At 38.6% G+C, this 26,921-nt stretch overlaps 1 protein-coding gene across 3 annotated transcripts in view; it reads right to left on the bottom strand.

The window, feature by feature from the left end:
- The window catches only part of LOC129761842 (netrin-B-like), a 239,027-nt gene that overhangs the window by 130,864 nt on the left and 81,242 nt on the right, over window positions 1-26,921 (bottom strand). For all 3 annotated transcript variants that reach the window (XM_055759633.1, XM_055759635.1, XM_055759634.1), the window contains exon 2: window positions 1,959-2,147. In XM_055759633.1, the coding sequence (XP_055615608.1) occupies window positions 1,959-2,147 (189 nt within the window). The remainder of the gene's footprint in view (window positions 1-1,958; window positions 2,148-26,921) is intronic.

Genomic DNA, 26,921 nt, shown 5'->3' on the forward strand with positions numbered 1-26,921 from the left:
CAAACATTGATTCCATGTAACGGAGAAACATGTTACTTGCAAGTGGTTGGAACATCTTGAACGAGAATTGTGTCTGAAAATAATCCCCTAATAATAATATTATAATGAGGAGTTTTGGTAGTACATCTTCTTTTAGTACATTAGGAATTTTATAGGAAAAGGTAATTTTAAAGGGTACATTAGAAGATCAATCAATGAACAGTTCTGCGATTGGACCCATGAACGTGCGCTTAGTAAGAAAACGTGAATGTGAGAACGCAAAATAAATTATGGGTCGGATGAAGTTTGCCAGGTCAGCTAGTATATTGATAAAAATACAGAATCAAAATGAATAACATAGTTCAATCAACTTCACAAGAAATAACTGATGGATTATTACTATGTGTATTAGAATAGAGTCAATCGAAATTGTCTCCAACTGTTGGCAGCCGAAGTTGACATGGAACATTAGGCGCCAACACAAGAGTTAGTAAACTGTGAAGTGCACATCATCGGATTTCCAATCGAAGGTTTTTCACAAAACTAGTACACACGTGATATATTGCACGGGCTTTCAGCGGATCCATATTTCATCTTTAAGCCTCCCCCAGAGTTAGATACAATTAGCAAACCAGGCGGCGATGATTACCGACCGAACTCGCGAAAGGCAGGCAAAATGAGATTCTAAGAAACTGGCAGGCAATCTTATTCGAGTGGCCTCCCGATGAGCACTGGTTGAAGCCGATGAACAGATAATTCAACACTTAATATAGATGAATTATTGCCAGCCAGCTAACTGTGCCCCACAGTCCGTGCCCCAGGCCCGGCCCTAGTGAAATGCAGCTGCACTTAACTGAATTTATGGCCCGGCCCCATTAGAGCTCATCGAAATAAATCAAAATGGAGACGCACGGCGGTTAAATGTTTCGCGCGCTCTTCGGATAATGAAAATTTGCGGTTCACTGTTATCGGTGCAGATGGAGTCGGCGGAGAGGTTGTGATATCTATATAGGTTTGTGTGTGTTCCAAAGGTTAAGCAGTCACAAAAAGAGAGAAAAAAAATTATCGACCATATCTTATCTTATCCCCCCCACCTCGGGCAGGGATTCTCACCAAATTTAATCAATCTCGAGAAAATTTCGGTGTGTTGGCGCTGGTCCCTCAGGGACCCTCGGGACAAACTCCATTTCTCATAGCTACCATCACTTTTCTGTTTATGTCTTTGTGCCGACGCTTTCCTTCCCAACTCTGTGACCTTTCCAAGCCGGCAAATGCCTCTTCGTCTTAAATGAAACCGCAATGAGCTTGCAAATACCAAATGATCGGCCACACTGGAGATGGAAACAGAATTCACCCTCCGCCATTTGCCTTCCGCCCGTTTGAATTGATGGAATAAGACCGAGGTTTTCCGCCGGGAATCGTCTACCACGAAGTGAACAGAGGTGGCGCGGTCTTGTTCGTTGGGATTTTTTCCCCGGGTGTTCTATGTTTTGATGCGCTGTTTGGCTAAATTTTCAACAAGCCTGTGTATTTGTGGTCTATCTTAGGCGTCGGCTGGAAGAGCTGCATCATTTACATTCACTCCCCCCATTTGACAAAACGCTCCTCCGAAAGTAAAAGGTGATTCATTATTTATAACAGGTTTTTTTTGACGGAATTTCTGAATTCCCTTTGAAAGCGCTCGTACAACACATTCGGACGAGTCATTCGAGAAGTTTTTTTTTTACGGAGTGCTGTTTGGGGATTTGGGTAAATGTAAACTGACAAATTGGATAAAGGGGGAAGTCGTGAAATGGGTTTATGAATACGGGTTAGGCGGATGCCGGAATCCTTTCCGGAACGACGGGGGAAGGATTTCAATTTCCTCCGGTTTACCGGTGACATTCGACGTTGTTTGGGACGAGTTGACATTTTGTCAAAATGCAATGAGTGGAGTGAAAATAATTCGATCAAAAATGCAATTCACAGCAGTTACTCACGTTTGCAAACCTTGCGGTGGGAAATCGGTTTGGTGGCATCTCGATAGTATCCCTCGCGGCAGTAATGACAGTGTCTCCCGGTAGTTGCGTGCCGACAGTTAAGACAGACTCCTCCGGAAATCCTACCGGACATCTTGTACAGCTCCATGTTGAAGCGACAGCGGCGCGCGTGGCCGTTGCAATTGCACACTGTGGAAGAAAGCAAGAGTGAGGGTATACATTAGTGATGGACGGGTAAACACACGCTATGATCATAATAGTGGGAGGCCACCCAGCAGCGGAAAGGGAAGGAAATTGGACGTCCACAATGGGATGTGTCCGGATGTTGGGCCGGAATATCGGTGCCGCTCATAAAAAATGTATCACTTCCCGGTAGATGTTTTTGTGTGTGTGTGTTTTTTTTACTGTCGTGTGCATACAATCTCGCGAAATCTCGCGATCATAACCTCCAGAAGAATAGTAGATTCTGCGTCGAACATGGCAGGCGAAACGAAAGACAGATTGCGTTACCTATTTAATCTTTAATTTCCGGCTGAGAGAACGACATCGTCTGAAAGGTTTGTCGGGGGAGTAACTAGTGCTACGGATGGGGACCGGACCCGGATGAATTATTCAAGAGTAGAATATAGGGCGAAGTGGATAAGATATTATTCGTTCGTTCTATGAAATCATTGCAAGAGTTTATACTTTAGGGTCTTGGTTTCAGTATACTGAAAATTAATTTTGAATCATTCAAGTATCAGATCCGATGACGTTTTGACAAACTGACATACAAATATAGATATACTTCACAAGTAATGTTCATGCATTTATAGATTTATATAACTGTAAGAAGACAACACTTTTATTGACAGCTGATTTGCCACTGACGAATTTCATGCCAACTCGTCTTAGATAGATAGAAGTGAAACGTTGTGGGTGTAAAGACATGGCTCATTGAAGCAACTTTGCATACTTGAAATATTCGAAAAAAATAGACTACTTTTTGAAAAAAGCCAATTTTTTTTCTTATTTTTTTACACAAAAATATAACTTAAAAACTATGATACCTACAAAATTCTTGTCAAAGGATGAAATATAGGAAATTATTAAAATTTTCACAAAAAATATTTTTTTTTATTTTAAGAATTGAAATTCATTTTTCTCAAAAACGTATTTTTTTAAATTTCCAAAAAAAAAAAAAAAAAATATATATATATATATATATATATATATATATATATATATATATCTATATATATATATTTGGTGGGTATATATATATATATATATACCCACCAGGTGCCGGTAATTGTACGGAGAACATTTTTTACTCAGATACCTAATATGGGCACCCCAAGTACATTTGGAGTCTAACCAGACCCCAAGATACTTGAATGACATAGCATGAGTGATCGGTTTACCCAAAAGTTGAAGCTTTTGTTTTGCTAGTCTATGCTTCCTAGAAAAAAACCACCATCTCTGTTTTCTCCATGGAGAATTCGATCCCTAGCCCAATGGCTCAGGTTGAAAAATTGTTCAAAGTATCTTGTAAGGGTTCTTGCAGGTCGGATTCGTTTGATCCTACGACAGACACCACTTCATCATCTGCAAGTTGTCTTAGGCTGCAATTTTGTATAAGGCAATTGTCGATGTCGCTTACATAGAAGTTGTACAAAAGGGGGCTTAAACATGAGCCCTGGAGGAGGCCCATGTAAAACGCCCGGCTTACTGCCGAATCTCCGTGAGAAAAATTCAAATGTTTCTCACAAAGCCAGTTATATAACATATTATTCAATAGAGGCGGCAGACCCCGAGAGTGTAATTTGTCAGACAAAACCTCTATTGAAACAGAATCAAAGGCCCCCTTTATGTCCAAGAATACTGAAGCCATTCGTTTTGTCTGCCATACACATGAAACAAAAGTTTCTGCATTACACGAGAATTAATCAAGCAAATGAAACTAAATTGGACATATTGAGGTATTAGGGTGCAATAAATGTTTCTATGGTGGTAAGACTCTCCACCCCCCTCTCTAAGGGGAGGCTGCCATACAAATGAAACACAAGTTTCTGCATTACTCGAGAATTATTCATGCAAATGAATCCAAATTGAGAATATTGAGGTATTAGAGTGCAATGAATGTTTCTATGGTGGTAGGACTCTCCACCCCCCTCTACAAGGAGGGGCTGCCACACAAATGAAACACAAATTTCTGCATTACTCGAGAATTATTCAAGTAAATGAAACCAAATTGGGCATATTGAGGTATTAGAGTGCAATAAATGTTTCTATGGTGGTTAGACTCTCCCCCCCCCTCTCTCTAAGGTGAGGCTGCCATACAAATGAAACACAAATTTCTGCATTACTCTAGAATTATTCAAGCAAATGAATCCAAATTGAGAATATTGAGTTATTAGAGTGCAATGAATGTTTCTATGGTGGTAAGACTCTCCACCCCCCATCTCTAAGGGGGGCCTGCCATACAAATGAAACACAAATTTCTGCATTACTCGAGAATTATTCAAGCAAATAAAACCAAATTGGGCATATTGAGGTATTAGAGTGCAATAAATGTTTCTATGGTGGTTAGACTCTCCCCCCCTCTCTCTAAGGTGAGGCTGCCATACAAATGAAACACAAATTTCTGCATTACTCGAGAATTATTCAAGCAAATGAATCCAAATTGAGAATATTGAGTTATTAGAGTGCAATGAATGTTCCTATGGTGGTAAGACTCTCCACCCCCCATCTCTAAGGGGGGCCTGCCATACAAATGAAACACAAATTTCTGCATTACTCGAGAATTATTCAAGCGAATGAATCCATATTGAGCCTATTGAGGTATTAGGGTGCAATAAATGTTTCTATGGTGGTAAGACTAGGAACCCCGCCCCTCCCCACTCTAACGGGGGTGATTGGCTGCCATACAAATGAAACTCAAATTTCTGCATTATTCGAGAATTAACGGCTATCCATTAATGAAACCAAATTTGGCATGTGGAGGTTTTTACGGTGGTGAGACACTCCACCCGCTCTCTAAGGGTGGGCTATCATACAAATGAAATACAAATTTCTTCATAAATCGAAAACTAATCAAGCGAATGGAGTCAAATTTGGCATGTGAAGGTTTTACGGGGCACGAAACGTTTCTATGGTGAATACATTCAACCACCCTCTCTAATGGGGGCTGCCATACAAACGAAACACAAACTTCTGCATAACTCGAGAACTAATCAAGCACAATTTGGGATGTGAGGGTTTTTGGGTATGAGAAATGTTTCTATGATGGTATGACACCCCTCCAAACAGGACAATTGAAAATTTTCGCTAAACTCTGAAGGAAAAAGGGAAAATTTGGAAAATAAATTCCTATATGTTCCACAATTACATAGCGACAAGTGCTGTTAGTCCATTTGCGCTAGCGAAATTGATCTTTGTTCGAAACTGAAAATGGATTTTAATGTGATGAAACGCACTCCTATATCTTCTTCTATCTATATATAAAAAAAGGATCGCCGGATGTCAAAAAACAAATTTTGGTCGGGACGAAGTTTGCCGGGTCAGCTAGTTTATACATAAAAATGTAACGAATTGAACATTAATAGTATTTTTCCAAAGAAAAATATGAAAAAGTTGTTGTTCGAAAAACATCTTCCATGTAAATGTGCCCATCTTCCTATACATGATGACTTGTTGGCAATTCTAAGGGCTATTTATATATATATTATATTTTTTTCAGAATTTTAAAAATACATGTTTTCGAGAAAAATTAATTCTAATTTTCAAAATATTATTTTTTCAATGAAATTTTTTTCCAAAATTTGTTTGATAATTTTTAATGAAAACCAAAATAATTTCCTACATTCCATTCTTTGACTAAAACTTTGTAGGTCTGATAGATTTTTTGTGGGCTTATTATCGAAAAATCTTAATTTAAAAACTATAAGATCTACAAAAAGTTGTCCAGAGAGTGAAATGTAGGAAATTATTTAGGTTTTCATTAAAAAATATAAAAAAAATTGAAGAAAAAAATTCATTGAAAAAAAAATTTGAAAATTAAAATGCATTTTTCTCGAAAACATGTGTTTTTTAAATTTTGAGAAAAAAAATAGATATAAAAAGACCTGAGAGTTTCCAACAAGTCACTGATGACAAGATCGGAAGATGGAAAAACATAGAAAAAGTTTTTCGAACAACAACTTTTTTCTTTTTTTTTTCTTTGAAAAAATACTATTAATGTAAAATTCGTAACATTTTATGTATAAATTATCGCAATTTACAAGCTCTGTTAAATTTTTCCTATTAAGAAACATGTCAAACGTGAGAATTTACACACAAACATGTTACGAGCAAACCATGGTTTTTTTAAGGAGTCTTCATACACAAATGACTTGTATTCCAAAAACTATGAAAGATAGAAAGTTGATATCTTCGACAAAAGTTCATGTTTTGATGAGATCTAATACTTTGTCGAATACACTATATCGCTATCTTGACTTTCGACTTGTATTTGTATTCTTTCGATGTATGGACGAATTGTTGAAAATTGTGAGGGCTTTTTTTTCCAAAAAAGTTTTGTTATTTTTTTCTGAAAATTGAAACAAATTCCTACATTTCATCTTTTGACAAGAATTTTGTAGGTATCATAGTTTTTAAGTTATAGTTTTATGTAAAAAATTAAGAAAACATTTTTGGCTTTTTTCAAAAAGTGGTCTAATTCTTTTTCGAATATTTCAAGTATGCAAAATTGCTTATGTTTGGTAGAAACGCACCCCTAAACGCGCTCCTGCGGTTGTTACACAGCGAACGGAGAGAACGGAGTATGGCAGAGAGTGAGTGTCCTCACTGAATGAACCGTCATCGTCATCACCTACACTATTACCGACGATGATCGAACAAGGGACCTTTGTATGCCGAGATATAAAAGCCAGTCCTACTTAAAAGGAAGTAATTGTGTTGCGCAAAAATGGTCGAGAAATAATTTGTGAATTTGAATAAACGCAGTGTTGTAAATTGGCCCAACCCAAGCTATCGAAACCGGAAATCCCAACCCTGAGGCGCCAACGATACAACAGCTTAAATGACCCATGTCTTTACACCCACAACGTTTCACTGAAATCTGAGATGGTGCTGCCAACGACCAGTCGATTTGGCATGAAATTCGTTCATTTAATCATGAACTGACTGACACCTGAACCACGCTCGCAAATTTGGAAATTTGTTTTTGCGTAAACCATGTTTTAGTTCACGAAACTCATTGTGAATTGAACGAAAAAAAAGTTTAGTGATGAAGCTAATTTTTGGTTAAATGCATTCGTTGCTTTGTGATGTAACCGACGTATTTGTAGTAGAGAGAATCCTCATGCTTTTGCCGAAATATTGCATTCTAGTCAAATGACTGTTTAGTGCGCTTTATGGACCGGTAAAATCATTGGTTCGTTCTTCAACAATCACGCCACTCAGAACGAAACAGCTGTTCAACAACTGTTGTGGGCCCAGTAGAATCTCTGATCTACGCCGCTGATGGTTGATGCCTAGAAATACGATATTAGCCATGTTAGCACTGATTGGACTTCCTGATTAGATTTCCTTCGAGCCATCCGAGGTAGCCATATGTCGGAGATCATATTTCAATGAAATTGGCAAAGAAAAATTCGTTGAATTCAGCGAATATTAATTAATGTTGATGGTTTGTCTGAACTCACTCATAATCGTTTTTGCGTAGGGTTCTCGAAATAATTTCACTTTTCATTGTATACTAAAAAAAAAATAATTTACATTCATTGTTTTGTGGTGTCAGATGTAGGAATACAAAACGGACTACAGTTTCTGTTCTGAGTTAGATGAAAGTGTGTATTTTTGTACTTATTTTTGCACTTATTTTTTTCTACTATTGACTGGAATGTTTGCGTGTTAATCGGATAGTGTTCTGTGTATTCTGTGAGTAGTATTTGTTAATCGGATTCGGGTTCGAATTTCCACATAATGGTTTTAAATACTAAATGTATACCAATTTTGTGTTTGGTAGTTTGATAGTAATAGATTTAAAAATAAAGTATTAAATAAATGTTTACAACTGTGCAGCAGCGTAGTGTGCGGGTGGCAAACTTGGCATCTGCCGGGGGCGCTGATCTTTTGGGGCGCCAAAGTGGAAGAACTTTCAATAGAATTTTTTCCCCGTATTATATTTCATCTTTCAATTGAGTAAAAAACATCCGTAATGAGTGGCTGTTTCTGTCTTTACATTAAACCAATAACCTGTCTTTGATTTTTATTAAACGGTTTTATTTAGCTTGCCCTGTAATTTGCATGTTTGTATGTTTGTAGGTTTGTATGTTTGTAACATGTTTGTCTGTGGCGCTTCACCACATTAATAGACATTTGAGCCCCTTCCTGTTGACCGATTGATCTGAAATTTTGAACACACCTTTACTTCTGCAGTCATCATAAAACTTCGTATTTCAAGATTTAAAAAATCCAAGATGGCGACCGCTACAAAAAGGCGGATTTCCTATTTTCTCCAAACCCCATCAATCTATCTATATATATAAAAATGGAGTGATGTCTGTCTGTCTGTCTGATTCTTATAGACTCGGAAACTACTGAACCGATCGACATGAAAATTGGTATGTAGGGGTTTTTGGGGCCGGGGAAGGTTTTCGTGATATTTTGAGACCCCTCCCCCCTCTCTAAGGGGGGTCTGCCATACAAATGAAACACAAATTTCTGCATTACTTGGAAATTAACCAAGCAAACGAAACCAAAGTTGGCATGTGAAAGTTTTAGGGTGCAATAAATGTTTCTATGATGGTTAGACAGTCCTTCCCCCACTCAAAGGGGGGGCTGCCATACAAATGAAGCACAAATTTCTGCATTACTCGAGAATTAATCAAGCAAATGAAACCAAATTTGGCATGTGGAGGTTTTAGGATGCAATAAATGTTTCTATGGTGTTAAGATACTCCTTCCCCCTCTCTTAGAGGGGGCTGCCGTACAAATGAAACACAAATTTTTGCATTACCCGAGAATTAATCAAGCAAATTAAACCAAATTAGGCATATGGAAACTTTAGGGTGCAATGAATGTTTCTATGGTGGTTAGATACCCCTCCCCCCTCTCTTAGGGGTGGCTGCCATACAAATAAAACACAAATTTCTGCATTACTCGAGAATTAATCAAGTAAATGGGCGGGACGAAGTTTGCCGGGTTAGCTAGTATGGGTATAAAATGAAAGGGCTTGACTAGTAGAATACAGTTATTTATGAGAAATGTAAATCCAAAATGGCCGCCATCTCAAGATGGCGGATTACATATTTTCTTAAAACCCCATCAGTATGGGTATCAAATGAAAGGTATTGTCTAGTAGAATACAGTTATTTATAAGAAAATGCAAACCCAAAATGGCTGTCACCACAAAATGGCGGATTATATATTTTTTCAAAACCCCATCAATATGGGTATCAAATGAAAGGGATTGACTAGTAGATCACAGCTATTTATGAAAATTCCAATCGAAGACGGCCGCTGTAACAAAATACTGAATCACTTTTTTAAACGGTTTCATTCAACTTGACCTGTTTGTATGTATGTTTGTATATATGTAGGGTTGTCCCACATTAATAAAAATTTGACTCCGTTCCTTTTGATTTATTGATCTGAAATTTGGAACAAATCTTTGTCTCTGCTGTCATTATAATACTGTGTATTCCATTATCTTGAAAAATCCGATTTGGCCGCCGGTAAAAATGGCTGAGTGGCTTGACTTGGAGAACACACTACATTATGAACAACATAAATTCAAAAAGGTGTATGTGTTTTTTTGTAATCCCCTCAATATCGGTATCGAATGAAATGATTTGACTAATAAAATACAGTACATCATCAAAATATTCCGAAGAAAATTAGGTAAGAAATATAAATAAAAAAAAAGGTTGAATGGTTTTATTGTACAAAAGTATACTAATCATACAGATAATACTTAAAACTTTAAAATAAAAAAAAACCGCGCAACCGTTCTGATTTTTTCGGATACTTAACAGAAAAACAGATTTGAATTTGAAACACAGAACATAATGCAAACAGATATATTTTATCGACGAACAATTACCGATGGTTTATTTCTGAGTCTCTGCTTTCTGATTCTATTGCTGCACACACTTAGCTGTACTGTCTGCTATACCGAAAGAGCGAACAAAGTAGAATTTTTGAAACTATTCTCTCCCGAGATACGTGATCACTATGTAAGCTATCGCAGTGCTGTGTGGATCACGTTCGGAGTGCACAAAATTCCCTATCGTCGCAAACAAAGTTAAATGGTCTCATCATCATTGGTCTCATCAATGGTCTTTAGTCTCATCATTGTCCTAGATTAATGTAGGAAGGGATGTGATAACTACTGACTGCTACTTGCCTAATTATTTTCTAGCTTTTAGTTCATTAAACCGTTTAACTTGAAAAGTTGTTTTAATTTTTTTTATTGCAAAATTGAAACACTCAACATTACACCAATACTCTTTTGATTTTTCCGCTACGCATGCCTAGGCATCCCTCGATGCTATGTCTGTGTTAATAAAAGACCCATTCTCTCTCTCTCTCGCTCCGTGTTCAGGCTGAGCCTTTTTGTACTGTGTTTGTAATGATAGAGCCAGCCCAACCAAATTAGCGTTGGCTGAAAATTTATCATCTTCGGCAGAATAAATGTTTTTTTCGTGTGTTGAAGGGTGAAATGAACAAAAAAAGTACCTGTTTTCAAGAGATTTGAATGTTTATATGTATGGGAGCAGGCCTCTTTTTCTTTCAGACCGAACGTCAGCTTGGAATAAAGGGTGTGTCACATCAAATTGCATCACGGAAAAAACGCTGTAGAAATTCGCCCAGTAGACCGATCCTTTTGAAAATTTTAGACAGCAAAATAAAAACTATTAAACAACTATTGGCATTTTCTTTTTATTCATACTTCGAGCCCAAGCTCGTATGCTCGCACCTTCCTCTTTACCCCGTCCATAAGGTTCTGTACAACGTCAGGTTGTAGTTTTTTTTGAACAGCAATCCATTTTCTCTTGAAGTCCGCCTCCGATTTGACAACTTTTGGGTTCTTCCGGAGGGCCTGCTTCATAATCGCCCAATATTTCTCTATTGGGCGAAGCTCCGGCGCGTTGGGCGGGTTCATTTCCTTTGGCACGAAGGTTACCCCGTTGGCTTCGTACCACTCCAACACGTCCTTTGAATAGTGGCACGAAGCGAGATCCGGCCAGAAGATGGTCGGGCCCTCGTGCTGCTTCAATAGTGGTAGTAAGCGCTTCTGTAGGCACTCCTTAAGGTAAACCTGCCCGTTTACCGTGCCGGTCATCACGAAGGGGGCGCTCCGCTTTCCGCAAGAGCAGATTGCTTGCCACACCTTGTACTTTTTGGCAAACTTGGATAGTTTCTGCTTGCGAATCTCCTCCGGAACGCTTAATTTGTCCTCTGCGGAGAAGAACAACAGGCCCGGCAGCTGACGAAAGTCCGCTTTGACGTAGGTTTCGTCGTCCATTACCAGGCAATGCGGCTTCCTCAGCATTTCGGTGTACAGCTTCCGGGCTCGCGTCTTCCCCACCATGTTTTGCCTTTCGTCGCGGTTAGGAGCCTTCTGAACCTTGTATGTACGCAGGCCCTCCCGCTGCTTGGTCCTCTGGACGAATGAACTTGACAAATTCAGCTTATTGGCGACATCCCGGACCGAACTTCTCAGATCACGTCTAAACTGCATAACTACGCGCTTGTGATCATTTTCACTGACGGAGCATCCATTTTTGCCGTTCTTCACCTTCCGGTCGATGGTTAGGTTCTCGAAGTATCGTTTTAGCACTCTGCTGACCGTGAATTGGACGATTCCCAGCATCTTACGATGTCCCGATGTGACAACTCCGGATTCTCGAAATAAGTGCACAGAATTAATTCACGACGCTCTTTTTCGTTCGACGACATTTTTTCAAATTTACGAAAAATTGACAGTGAAGCATGGCCAACGTGATCTATACACTCTTATCTGATTATAAGCGAAAGCCATATTCAAATGGAAAATTTGCTGTGAGGGGCATTCGAATGTAAATTTTGAATTTTTTTGAAAATTGACATTATTTTCGCATGCCAAAAACATTGATTAAATTACAGAAAAATAATTTCCTCAAACTATATTTCATACCTGTTGTCGTACTCAGTGCGAAACTTCCATTGGAATCTTTTTGTTTATCCAATTTCATGAACAATGCGAATCAAACAATTTATTGAAGTTTCCCTCGATTTTATTTAAAGTTTAACATGCCGGACCAGTTAAAACACGAATGCCGATAACTGGTTTTCTCTCTTCGCATAGTTAGTGAATGTTTACTGTATTAGTCTCAGGTCTAGAAAAGAACGCTTCAGCTAGTCTCGATGTCATCCAATTTCTTCACAATTTTTACTGCCAGTCTAGTTAACACATTAAGGACCGCGCGTTTTGAGGCAAACGTGAACGCTTCATTTGTTCAGATTCCACGAATGACATCGTTTCCTTCGATGTGGATGAGACGAAGGCGAGCCATCTGATGGTGTTAATATAATTTGTAATCACTTGTTTTGTAATGACCAAACTTACAAAACAGCCATATCCTATATTTACGACCTTGAAATTTGAAACATTTATGAAATTTGTCAGGTGGTTTTGGATGAGATTGAAATCAATGTTCAATAAAAACAAATTTACAAAAAAACACTCCAATCAAAAAGATCGGAAAAATCGAAAAAAGATCGATTTTTGTGTTTTTTTTTTGAATACAAAGCATTGACCCAAAAAATCGGAAATCAGAGAGAAAAAGATCGATCTTCTGAACATCGATCCAAGAGCGCCCAATCCTAGTTGGAATTCATCGAGATTAGTGGCTTGGTAAAAGCTCATAACACAGATTTGCTTCCAGTCCCACCAGACCCAGACCATGACTTTCTTCAGGCGAAACCCTGCTTTTTTTTTTTAATTTAACATAATTGTGATTGATTAGCCCTTCACAATTCGCTACAAATATGTATTTTCGTTGCGTTCATGAAACGAATTGCACATTGAGATGCGTTCTGGAATACGATTAGATTTGAAATTAGCACAATATCGCATTCTTCAATCTGATCAAGTCAAATCCCATCGGGTTGTGCGAATGATGCAACCTTCGATTGCAGAATGTAAAAGTTGATCTCGTTCGGATTGCGATATGTTAAATCCGATTGAGAGGGGGGTCTCCGTAGGGGGGTCTCCGTAGGGGGGTCTCACATTGGTTGCGCGTTCGCTTAGTAAGCGATCGATCGTGAGTTCATAACTCAGGACCCTCATTGACCATCTTTGTGTTGTTACAGAATAGCTACGTCCACGCAACAATCATCAGCGATGGAGATCGATCCACGGTCGAAATAAGATCGATTCATCCATACAACTGCTCTGCTCTGCCAGACACATCGGGCTACTGTTCTATAAATAACTCAACAATGATCAATCAACTGTCTCCGCTGTCCGGTGGTCCAACTGGATAATGAAAGAACAGAAAGAATAACTTTTACGCCTAAAAGGCTACTGTGTGAATGTACCATATGTAATGGTATAGGATGAATACTGGCGAATGGCAACTGTGTAATGTGCTAATTATAGATATGATAACCATGTGACATGTACACGATTAAAATTCGGCTCTGTTACAGCTAAAATGCTAATGAGCCTTAAATAAATAAATGGGATAAAAAAAAATCCGATTGGGGTCCAGAATATGGGTTAATGGGTAGTCCATACATTGTAGCGCTTTATTTACCCATGCTTCATCAGGTGCTCATGAACGGTTTTTGACGTAGAACTACGTTTTTCAGGAAGGGTGCCAAATCAGAAAACAGGTCACGTTTTTATGAAATAAAGTTAACGTTCATAACTATTTTCACTGTGAACGAATTCTCATGATTTGCATACCAATCGAATCGGAAATTTACTAAGATTTGTTTGATATGCTACATTACAATTCGCTAATCTCTAAACGGTTTAAATTCATGAAAACTGGAAGAACTTCCTTTTTTCCCATACAATTGTTCTGCCGATTTGTGTGCTAACCCTACCTATATTTCGAATGCTTATAACTCGAACATTTCTTAACAGATCGGAAAGATGTTTGTATCAATTGATAGGAAATATTTCTACGCGTCTATCACAATTCATAAAATGTTATTTTTCATGAGATGAACAATTGAATAAATGGAAAATGTCAAGCGTTATCTAAACGACCTAACTGTCAAGTTTTGATTGACCCGATTTACGGTTTCCCCAACACAGACTTCGAAATCGATGTACCTGTGGAAATTCGCTTTGCACATATACATGCAAGTCGGGGGTATTTTTGTTCCTACCGAGCTGTGTTTCCCTAACACGCACTTCAAAATTAACGTGCCTGGGGGAATTCGCTTTGCAAATGCATGGAAGTCGGGGATATCTTTTGGTGTTGAGTACTTTTGTACTCGCTTGTCGTTGTGCAGACCGGAATATGTGTCCCTAAAACTTACTTTTAAACTGAGAAGCCTGGAAAAATCGTCATTTCAGTTACTAGAGGTGAATGAACTTTCGCGGTTCGAGAACTACGTAAACATGAGATGTGCAATAATTTCAGAGGGAAATGTTGGTAGTCCTAGTCATCATATCAAACGTAAAAGGACGTTCATCAAATTTATTTGTAACGAAGAACATAATCTATTGCAAAAATTTTGATGCATTCCAAAATTATCTTCGAAGTGGTAAACAAGTGGATTGCATAATAGAAATGCGTAGTTCTACGTCGAAAATATGCATTCGTGTCCTAGATACAACCCCTTCCATTTTTTTTCTTTCTTTATCAAAGAGATTTTCAGCCAAAGGCTGGTTCATCTCTACTCATGAACGGTGGTTTTAGTGAACTGTAGCAAATTTGCTAATACATGTGTCGTGAACCAAGGATTAATCTTGATAAGTGTCTCGATTTGATTGTCATCACTGGCAACATGAACATTTCATATAACCTAATAGAATTATATTATAAAAATTACTAGATATCAATAAAAAAACATCATTGCAAGAAATAGATCTCCACTCCAGAGATATGGTCCGTGCACCTACGCAGTGGCGTTGCGTGACCGGGTGACACCCGAGACGGATGTTTTGGTTGTCATCCCTCCAATCAACCCTTGTTGTCAAGTTTTTTTTTGTTTTTTTAACACTGTAGGCAGCGTATCTTGAAAGATTTCATTATGAATCTTACTAGTCCAATGATTGGTATCGTCCACGTGATTTCAGGGGCATTAAAATACGGAATATTGGTATCTCTAACAAAAACTCACTTTCTGAAACTTCGTCGTATTAATTTTCGACGTTTTTAGTCACTGTCAGATGTTAATAACATGCGCCAAGCTTGAATTGCTTCAAAAATTTCGGCTACTTCTTTGGACGATTTTGACCGCTCTTGTATTTCCGATGAAAACGACGAAGTACTCCGGCATTCACGCCTTATTTTTTTTAGTCATTTTTAGTTTAGTTCTTCCGCCTAGCTTGTTTATCTGATGAACAATTTTCCTTTCAGCAGGGAACCTGTAATCGTTGAATGGTCTTTTCGGCTGAATCGCGAATTAAAGGCGATGGAATTGTATGCCGTAAAGAACGTGATTGTGGTGCTCGAAGATTACAATCGTTATAAAACTTCAGAGCTCCATAGAGAGATAGTGGGTTCTCGTCATTTTTACAAACATCGGATATGTTCTTTAAATCTACACTACGTACACTACGCCACTGCAAATATGTAAGATTTTTTTTGTTCGTTTCAATTTTCGGAAAACCTATAGAGATTTCGAAAAATAGAAACGAAGCAGTTTTGTCATCAAGAGCGGAAGCTGAATCGAAACTCGCACTTAAGTCGCGATTTTCAATACTACAAAGATTCCAACATTTTTTGTGTCTTTGGGTGTCTTTGTCTTGACGGAATCCATGGGCCTCTATTACCGATTGGAATAAATTATTCGATCCAAGTTCATGTGCGTTTCTTTCAGAATATACATTTCAGGGAAGAAGTTCAGATTTATGAAAAAATATGAATGTTTGAACAGGTAGCACTCTCAGGCAACTTAGTATTTTTATTGATGAATACAGAATTCCCAGGGTGGGCGTATAGTTTGTATATCTTGTAAATACAGAACAGATCTCATTCATTTTTGACTATACACATAAATGTTTTACATAAAAAATATTTACCGATTCCACGTGGACATTATCTAAACTTCTTAGTTCCTGGCCGTGGACAATCGTGGACATTTTCCTAACCCCTACCCCCCTTAAATTTGTCCACCCCTGATATTATATCATATTTCAACATGAAGTTGGATCTTAAAAATATACATGGATAGTGTTTTCTAAGAGTAAAAAAGAGGGCATAAACGTGAACCTGTACCCTTCTAGTCGGTGCTGTGTATGTGGCAGAGTATGCGAAAAGATTTAATGCGTGCTTATTTGCAATGTGTTTCCTGTTTCCCTCTCGATATTGCTCTTATATTGCTATGGCATATATATTACAGCCATTCCATGCCAAACTGATATAGTGGTTCTCAGATTCCAGTCAAAAGTGGTAGTTTTGTTCTTTGTCGTAAAATATTAGACCCAGATTTTTTCTTGTTTATATTAGGGTGCTCATTCCGGGTGTTCGGGTTCGATTCCCGTTTTGGCCGGGGGATTTTTTCGTCAAAGAAATTTCCTTCGACTTGCACTGTGGTCACGCATATTCTAGAGCTTGCCCCTCGGAATACATTCAAGGCGTGTTATTTGGCTTAAGAAATCTCAACTAAGTTGAGACGGCAAAAGTTCCACAGGGAACGTTAACGCCATTTAAGAAGAAGAAGAAGGGTGCTCATTTCCATTTTAGGGTATTCCGAAAAATCTTTTTTTTTTACTTTTTTGTAAACCGACCTTTTTTTGAAAAAAATCATAACTTTTGTACTACTGGACCGATTCCGATGATCGACATATCTAAAAGATGCCAATTAGCTAGTATTTTTTGATAAAAAAATTTATATATACCAGCGTTAAATTGGATTTTATTTTCATAATTATTGATTATATTTGTTTTTTTATAGTTTACATGGTCTTGGGACCTAGGGCACTATTTTTTTTAATTTTGAGTTGAATTTTTCAAAGTTAACCGATGGTACGAAAAATAAATTTTTACCCCTTTTTTCCACCACAAAAAATCATATCTTTTGAACTACTGGTCCGATCCAGATGATTCACATATCAAATTAACATCAATACTCTATTACTCTCTATAATTTCGGTACGACTCATAGTTTTTGAGATATAAATTATCAAAGATTTCTTTTACTAAAATCGATACGGCCTATCAAACATGTACATTTGGGTCAAAAAATCTGTCGGAAGCTCATATTTCCTCCAACCCAAGCGTAATACAAACTTTCATTCGAATAAAAAGTCCTCATGTTTTTTCATTTGTCAATTTCATTTAGAATTGCTCAATACTAACATTAAATTTCAAGATTAATCATAAAATTTCAACACTCCTCAAATGTCTACAGAACCGCATCAAGACCGTTTTGCCGTATACCCCCAGGCAAAACCAAACAGCAAATCGGCAGTTCTTAGCCGGAGCTTGAGCGGGATTTGGAATCCACACGCAGAAAACACTCCGGAATGTCTGTTTTCGAAGGACAGTGTGGCGGAACATAGGTCCGCTCGTACGGACAGACACACACTCACGCGCACACACATAGAGAACCGGAGCATCATCATAGGTGGATAACAAACATAGCTCGGCTGACGGCCTGGGCTTGACTAATTGGCGTGCGCTCGCTTTTGAATGCGTTGTGATATTTTATGTATAAACACCACTCATTTTTACTAACGACACCAATATTTCGCCAGAGAGAGAGAGAGATGCTGGTTCTACGCCTCGTTGGTTGGCGTGACAAGGATCGTTTTGTGTTTTGCGCGTGTTGTTTGGAGCACGGATTGAATAGGGATCGTAAAGTGGTGGAGGATGTTGAGATGCTGCGAAGAATTTTGCCCGCATGGAGACAATTCTTTAAAAAAACGATGCATTTTTCAGTGATTTATCAAACCGTTCCCGAAATTTATTTCAATTCAACCATTATGTGATCCCTTCGTTTCAATAATTAATTTCATTAATCGACTAATACGCTCGTAACTCACGGTAAGCTGTAATATAAATTCTAAATTTGTCACAATCCAAATATTTAACCCCTTGTTTGGAACATTATCATCCAAATCGTCGCTTTTCAAACAAACAATACTGTCATCCGCCTTAATCTGTCGATGGGGGAGGGCGAGAAAATCCATATTCTATGCAGCAGCAGCTTCCGAAGATTTATTGACTCAATTCAGTGCGCAGCATTTTCTCGGTTTCGCCTCTCTCGCCTCCCGTTTCCAATTGTTTACCGCTTTGTCCAACAAAAGATTCGAACGAATGACTCGTTTAATCAATTTAATAGCGTGTTTAATTAAGTTAATGAACGGCGTCGATACACGGTTGCGTTTGACTACCGAATGTTTTACACTCCATTATGGGGCCGAGAAAGTGTCAAATTGGTCCGGAGTAGTACTTATTTTTCACTCTAACCTTTTGCATTAGCGTGGCTCAAAGGCCAAGATCTTGGTAGACACAACACATTAAACGATGACTTGTGACTACTATCCGAGTAGGAAAAAAACAAGGTTAGAAAAATCACTATGAGTCAAAAGTCGAATGCCACATGACAAGAGGGAAGACTCGTTGAATGCAATGATGAATCAAAACTGTCCCATCACCTCCATCAGTAGCAGCATCATCGTTACCGTCAGGTGTCTGCACGAGATGGGCTTTCCACAATCTGAAGCAATTTGTGAAGCAATAATGATAATTCAATTTTATTTACCTTCTCACGCCTTCAACGTTCGAATGGAAGACCTCCGCAACCGCCAGCAGCAGAAGGATGATATTGCACCCAAATGCTGTTAGTTCAAGAGGAAAGGAAGAATTAAATTGCTCCATAACTAACTTACATAGTTCGCCAACTTGCCGCAACCGTCTCAGACACCGAGCCCCGGTTCCTTCAAGCTCCAGGAAAGCTTTTCGGCGCAATTTTAGGTAAGAAACGGTAAAAGCATTAGACCGCCAAATGATGGAATTTTCCACACCTTCTCTGATGAAGCCTCCCAGCAGCAGTTGAAGGGGTGGCAGTCACAAAGTGATACATCGCTGCTTTTAACTTCATCAGGGAGCAAAACTTTCCCCGAGCAAACACGAAAGTGATACTAAAAGTTCTGGCCACAAACTTCGACCGCAGAAACACGAACGAGTGTGGATTTTCGTGTCTGTGGCATTGCCTCCAAGATAGTGCTAGTTTTTCCGTTAGCAGTGGCTTAGGAATGTTGCAAAATTTAAACCACTTTTCTGTTGGGCGAGGAAAGACATCTGGAAATAGTATGGGGTCAGTTGTATATCTAATTTTATACAATTGAATGTAACATTATAACCGAAATCGATGTGTTTAAAAGGTGTGTCACATCAAATTTCATCACGAAAAAAACGCTGTAGAAATTCGCCCAGTAGACCGATCTTTTTGAAAATTTTAGACAGTAAAATAAAAACTATTAAACAACTTTTGGCATTTTCTTTTTATTCATACTTCGAGCCCAAGCCCGTATGCTCGTACAACGTCAGGTTGTAGTTTTTTTTGAACAGAAATCCATTTTCTCTTGAAGTCCGCCTCCGATTTGACATCTTTTGGGTTCTTCCGGAGGGCCTGCTTCATAATCGCCCAATATTTCTCTATTGGGCGAAGCTCCGGCGCGTTGGGCGGGTTCATTTTCTTAGGCACGAAGGTGACCCCGTTGGCTTCGTACCACTCCAACACGTCCTTTCGATAGTGGCACGAAGCGAGATCCGGTCAGAAGATGGTCGGGCCCAATAGTGGTAGTAAGCGCTTCTGTAGGCACTCCTTAAGGTAAACCTGCCCGTTTACCGTGCCGGACATCACGAAGGGGGCGCTCCGCTTTCCGCAAGAGCAGATCGCTTGCCACACCATGTACTTTTTGGCAAACTTGGATAGTTTCTGCTTGCGAATCTCCTCCGGAACGCTGAATTTGTCTTCTGCGGAGAAGAACAACAGGCCCGGCAGCTGACGAAAGTCCGCTTTGACGTAGGTTTCGTCATCCATTACCAGGCAATGCGGCTTCGTCAGCTTTTCGGTGTACAGCTTCCGGGCTCACGTCTTCCCCACCATGTTTTGCCTTTCGTCGCGGTTAGGAGCCTTCTGAACCTTGTATGTACGCAGGCCCTCCCGCTGCTTGGTCCGCTGGACGAATGAACTTGACAAATTCAGCTTATTGGCGACATCCCGGACCGAACTTCTCGGATCACGTCTAAACTGCTTAACTACGCGCTTGTGATCTTTTTCACTGACGGAGCATCCATTTTTGCCGTTCTTCACCTTCCGGTCGATGGTTAGGTTCTCGAAGTATCGTTTTAGTACTCTGCTGACCGTGGATTGGACGATTCCCAACATCTTACCGATGTCCCGATGTGACAACTCCGGATTCTCGAAATGAGTGCGCTGCATTAATTCACGACGCTCTTTTTCGTTCGACGACATTTTTATAAATTTACGAAAAATTGACAGTGAAGCATGGCCCACGTGATCTATACACTCTGATCTGATTATAAGCGAAAGCTGAAGATATAATTCCTAAAAATTAAATTTCTACAGCGTTTTTTCCGTGATGCGATTTGATGTGACACACCCTTTAATTTAAAGTGAAAGCTTGACACATTTTAATAGATAGATGGATTTGATTTATTCATAGATTATAATAGGAGTACCGGTAGGCTTCTTCGTTTTTTCCCAAAATTAATGCTTTATTCTGCAAAAATGGTTACAAATTTAATATTCAAAGCATTGCTAATCGCTAGTCACAACTTTTTCCCATCTTTCTGGCAATTCACGGATTTCTTTGCGGAAATAATAGGCCGGTTTGTCGGCTAACCACGAATCGATAAAATTTTAGACTTCATCAAAATTGGAGGAGTGCTGGTCAACCAGGCCATGTTGCATCGATCGAAAAAGTTAGTAATCGGTCGGAGCAATGGCTGGAGAATACGGCGGGTGGGATAGTAACTCCCATTTCAGCGTTTCCAAGTATGTTTTGAACGGTTTCGGGATATGTGGCCGAGCATTGTCGTGCTGCAAAATAACTTTATCGTGTCGTATTGTGGCCGTTTTTCCTTCAGTGCACGGTTCAAACACATCAATTGTCATCGGCAGAGGTCCTCCGTAATGGTTTCATTCTGTTTTAGCAGTTCATAGTACACCGCACCCAGCTGGTCCCACCAAATAGACAGCATAACCTTCTGTCCTTCTTCTGGAAAATTCCGCGCGGCCGTCGATGTTGGCCGTGGATGCATGGCCGACGTATCCATACGTTGCCCGACGTTTAGGATTGTCGTAATGGACCCACTTTCCATCGCCAGTAAAGATTCCATGCAAAAAACCCTTCATTTATGCCGTTGGAGCAGTTGTTCGCATGTGAAAAAATGGCGTTCGACGTCTCGTGGCTTCAATTCATATGGCACCCAATGTTCTATCTTTCTGATCCTTCCCATTGCTTTCAAACGATCGGATATGGTTTGCTGAGCTACTCCAAGTGTATCTGTAAGTTCTTGTTGCGTTTGTGAAGGATCTTGATCGAGTAAAGCCTCCAATTCTTCATCTTCAAACGTTTTTGGCTTCAACTTTTTGACACATACTGAAAAAGCCGCGCAATGACAGTAGTTTGCCAACGAATGTCTGGAAATTTGATTCACTGGAATACTAGTCAAGTTTCGCCATGTGTTGTAAGACCGAATAAACTTACCGGTGTACCTGATAATTGAAAAGCTAGATGATTTGTTTTTTTTCTGAAGGTATAAGTTGGCAGCAGTTTTGACACTTGTGTTTCGTTTGTCTGATGTTGTATGGCCTATCACTAGGGGACAGCAACTCGAAGCGAAAAGTGAGGAATAATTTGTGGTTGCGCTAATGCAAATAGTGAACGAACGAATGAGTGTAAACATTCTAAAACTTGCATTGACCTTCACTGACAACTACATGATACTGTTAATACACTGAGTTTCACAACTATAGAACCACTCATTTTTTCTAGGTGTCCAGAGATATGTAGGAAGTCGGTTGAATTGAAATATATAGTGTAGGATATAGCAACTATCATCATTTAAAAGACTGGCCATTTGAACTTTGAAGCTATCCGTTCGATAAAACCTATAAGAGCCTCATGTTATTTTCTTATGAAAATAAGACAACTCTTGGGTAGACTAGTGGAAAAATCTTATAGGATTACATTAGCCTGGGTCCCAGCCCATTGCTCCATTACAGGTAACGAGAAAGCGGACTCGTTAGCTAAGCTCGGGGCTTTGGAAGGCACCATTTTTGAGCGACAAATAACCTATCATGAATTTTTTTTTACTCCTCGTAGTTATGTACTCTCCAATTAGCAACACTTTTGGAATGAAGATAATATGGGTCGCTGGTTCCATACAATTATTCCCAAGGTATCGACAAACGCATGGTTCAAGGGATTGAATGTAGGTCGGGAATTCATTCGCGTGATGTCCCGCCTCATGTCTAATCATTACTTGTTAGATGCACATCTGTATCGCATTGGGATCGTTGATAGTAATATTTGCGTTTGTGGTGATGGTTATCATGACATCGAGCATGTGGTCTGGTCCTGTAGAAACTTTCATTCTGTCAGGGCTCACCTATCGGATTCACTCAGGGCACTAGGAAGGCAATCTGACTTACCGGTTAGAGACATCTTAGCTAGTCGCGACCTCAACCTTATGCTTTCTCTTTACCATTTTATCAAAAGAAATCATATCTCTGTTTGATTCCTTCTCTCTTAAACAAACCAAACTACCTCACTCGCTTCATCCTAGTCCCAAATCCTAATCCTGTCCAATTAATCTAGTGTTAGATTTAGTTATTATCAAATTGTTAGTCTTAATTACTGCTCGTTTAAGCTCTTCAAATTACTCATGCTGCTTGTAATCTTCATCTACTATTAGTACGATCACTCCTCATTAGATCTTGATAGGATTTTGATATGGTAAACAAGCTGACCAGTCCAGAATATGACGCCCTGTTTTATCAAACCATGCCATGATTTTCCGGATTCAATGAATTGATGCCAAATTACCCAATTATCACATTGTTTTTGATGTAAAAACAGCAGTAAATGGTTCTGAAGTACTTCTTCGCACTTCTGACTGTTCATTCATGTTGATTCACCCCAAACCAAAAAAGTCTCATCTCCAAAGCTGCGGGTCCAAAAACTAATGTGGAAACTAATACCATGGGTTTCACTATCTCAGGAGAACTTCTCTGATGAAAAGAAATCCTACTTGAATAGAATTTCTTCATACTGGAAGGACTCACGGAATGTGTCGTGTAATTTTTCAACTCGTTACTTTGCAGGCGGCAATTTGATGGTTTGAGGAAAATATTTTCAAAACGGCCTGGCTCAGATAGTTTTTCATCAACACAAATGTACAGCCAGAAGTGCAATGAAGTACTCCAGAAACATTTACTTCCGTTTTGCATAAAAAACACCGTGATAATTGGGTAATTTGGCACCAATTCATAACATTCGGAAAGTCAAGGCATAGTTTATTGAATAGATGCTCCAGATTTTGGACTGGTCAGCTTGTTTACCAGATCAAAATTCTTATGAGAAGTGATCGTACGAATAGTAGATGCCGCTTACAAGCAGTATGAGCGATTTGAAGAGCTTAAACGGGCAGTATCATCTGCGTAGAACGGAATACACACTACAACATGGCGCAGCTTGGTCAAAACCTCCCCGAATGGGTTTTTTTTAACTGATTGAGAACTAAAGCTGACCTACGTATTAGAAACTTATTGTAATTCATGTTGAATTGACGTTAATTTTGTAGAAGAGTAAGAGTTTTTCCATCTGGTTCTACAGTTATGAAACACTGGAATTTCTGTTTTTTTAATGTTTCGCGCCTGAACACAACAATGAAGTTCAAATGGCCAGTCTTTTAAACGAAGATAGTTATTATATCCTACACTATATACTTCAATTCAACCGACTTCTTACATATCTATGGAAACTTAGAAAAAAAAGAGTGGTTCTATAATTGTCAAACGCAGTGTATGGGTGAGATGCCTCAAAAAAGCTGGGAATAGATATTGTTTGTATATGTTATTTATGTTCCCATCATAAACCACGAGTACAAAATTATTTTCCATTTGCAACATTTTTTTGACAATGAAATTAAAACTAAAACAGTAGGGGATGGTGACCCTGACTTTATTGCAACGACCAAGCATCACAGAAAAATTCTTGTTTTTTGGCGACTTCGGAATTAAAATGAATATGTTAATTATTTAACTATGTTTTGTACAGGTTGAAGTAGTTCATGAGTGTTAAAAAAACAGAGGCCAAATCGGAAGTACCTTCTTTCGACATCTTCAAAAATTGTTGTTCTGGACCTTCGATTTTTTGCAGCGAATCTACTCCCAATTGGCAGGAAATGTCATACCTCGCCGATTATACAGGTAATGGGTGAACATAGCTGACAAGCGGGAAACGACTATAATCTTGTTTTGACTTTCGGTTTGCTGATAATGGCTCTGAATGGCCAACAATGATGGATACCCCCTACGATATGGGTATTGGGTGAAGTGACTATAGGTTCTCCGATGGCCGAGTGGTCGATGCCCGTTCTGGCTGGAGGATTTTTCGCCAAAGAAATTTCTTCTGACATGCACCGAATATCGTATTCCGATCCCATTTTGGAAACGAGGATGGTGGTTTCCGGTTCATTGAAACTAAAAGATCGGAAATAAAGTTAGGGAAGTTTAGTTATACCAATGAATTTTCTAACTATTTTGTGCAACAGACCCCTTTTCCAGAGTGAAGTGTTACCTTACAGCCAAATTTGCTTAAAAATAATATCTGTAGTTTTTTCCCTTCTTCTTCTTCTTCTTCAATGGCACTAACGTTCCTAGAGGAACTTCGCCGTCTCAACGTAGTATTACTTGCGTCATTTTTATTAGTACTTAGTTGAGATTTCTATGCCAAATAACACGCCTTGAATGCATTCTGAGTGGCAAGTTCTAGAATACGCGTGATCACAGTGCAAGTCGGAGGAAATTTCTTTGACGAAAAATTCCCCCGACCAGAACGGGAATCGAACCCGAACACCCGGCATGTTAGTTATGACGCTAACCACTCGGCCAAGGGAGCACATCGTTTTTTCCCATTCATACAAATTATTAATCAATTCCAAAACTTTGGTTAAGTGAATAAACTTGTCATCATTTTCTCATAAAAATTCAACAAAATAAATATACATTCAGTAAATATCAAGGTAATTAATTTTTGAAGAGAGCTGATGTGATGGATGAAGCTGAATACTTTCTACCAATATATCTAAATCCGTTAACTTCTGGTCGTACAACTTCCAGGCACGGCTTTATGCGACCATATTCCATTTCTCGACATGGGTTGGGGACTTCTGAATCTTAAACTCCGGTCCGAAATGTCGAATTCAAAAAAAAAAAAAATAAGAAAGAGAATACGCGTCAAATTACCAAACATTTCATTTACAAAAACTACAAAATTACACAAAAAACACACACTTCAAATGTTGAATTTTGCAGCACATATCCTGGATCCGCACCTGGAAAAGGGATCAACAAGTGCATTCGATACAAAATAATAAATACCGCCACATACCTTTTTCATCAGGAACAAAAACCTGCAACAATATAAATATTCAGCCATTCCATGTCAAACCAATATAGTAGTTCTCAGATTTTCGTAAATAGTGGTAGTTTTGTTCATTATCGCAAAATATTAGACCCGTTCTTTTATTTGTTTGTTAGGGTGCCCATTTTCATTTTAGAGTGATCCGACATATCGAATTTTCCCCCTTTTTTCAAAAATGACATTTTTCAAAAAATTATAACTTGTGAACTACTGAACCGATTCAGACGGCCGACATATCAAATTGAAGCTAATTAGCTAGTCATTTTTGGAAAAATGCTACGCTTGCAAAAATTTCAGGTTTTAGTTTTGTCATTATTGATTGTATTTGTTTTTTATAGTTTTCATGGTCTCGGGACCAAGGGCGCTATATTTTTATATTTTTATGAAAAGCTGAAGGTTTTTCTCACCACATATCTCGAAGCCAGGAAGGCGTTTTTTTCGTTATGATTTTTCAAAGCTACCCGATGGTCTAAAAATTTACTTTTCCTTTTTTTCCCAAAAATGACTTTTTTCAAAAATTTATTTCTTTGGAACTACTGAACCGATTCAGATGATCAATATATCAAATTAAAGTTTACTAGCTAGCCTTGAAAAAATAACATACTTGCCGATTAATTGGATTATAGTCCAATACATCCAGTCTAGTCGGATAGAAATATTGAACGAAAACTGAAACATGTTAACTTTGAAAAATCATAACATAAAAACGAAAAATAACACCTCTCTGGTATTCGGACATATTACGTGAAAAAACCTCAGTTTTCGAGAAAAAACATAAAAATATGGCGCCCTTGGTCCCGAAATGATGTAAGCTATACAAAACAGATATAATCAATAATTACGAAAACAAAATCCATTTTTATTCAAAGTGTAATATTCTGTCAAACAAGACTAGCTTTAATTTGATATGTTAATCATTTGAATCGGTCCAGTAGATCAAAAGTTATGATTTTTTGTAGTGGAATAAATGGGAAAAAAATGATTTTTCGGACCATCGGTCAACTTTGAAAAATTATAACTCAAAAACGAAAGAAAAGCCTCCCTGGTTTCGAAATATGTTATGTGAAAAGTCCTCAGCTTTCCATAAAAAATATAAAAAAAATATAGCGCCTTTGGTCCCG

This window comes from Toxorhynchites rutilus, chromosome 1 (assembly GCF_029784135.1).
Source record: "Toxorhynchites rutilus septentrionalis strain SRP chromosome 1, ASM2978413v1, whole genome shotgun sequence".
Taxonomy (NCBI): Eukaryota; Metazoa; Arthropoda; class Insecta; order Diptera; family Culicidae; genus Toxorhynchites; species Toxorhynchites rutilus.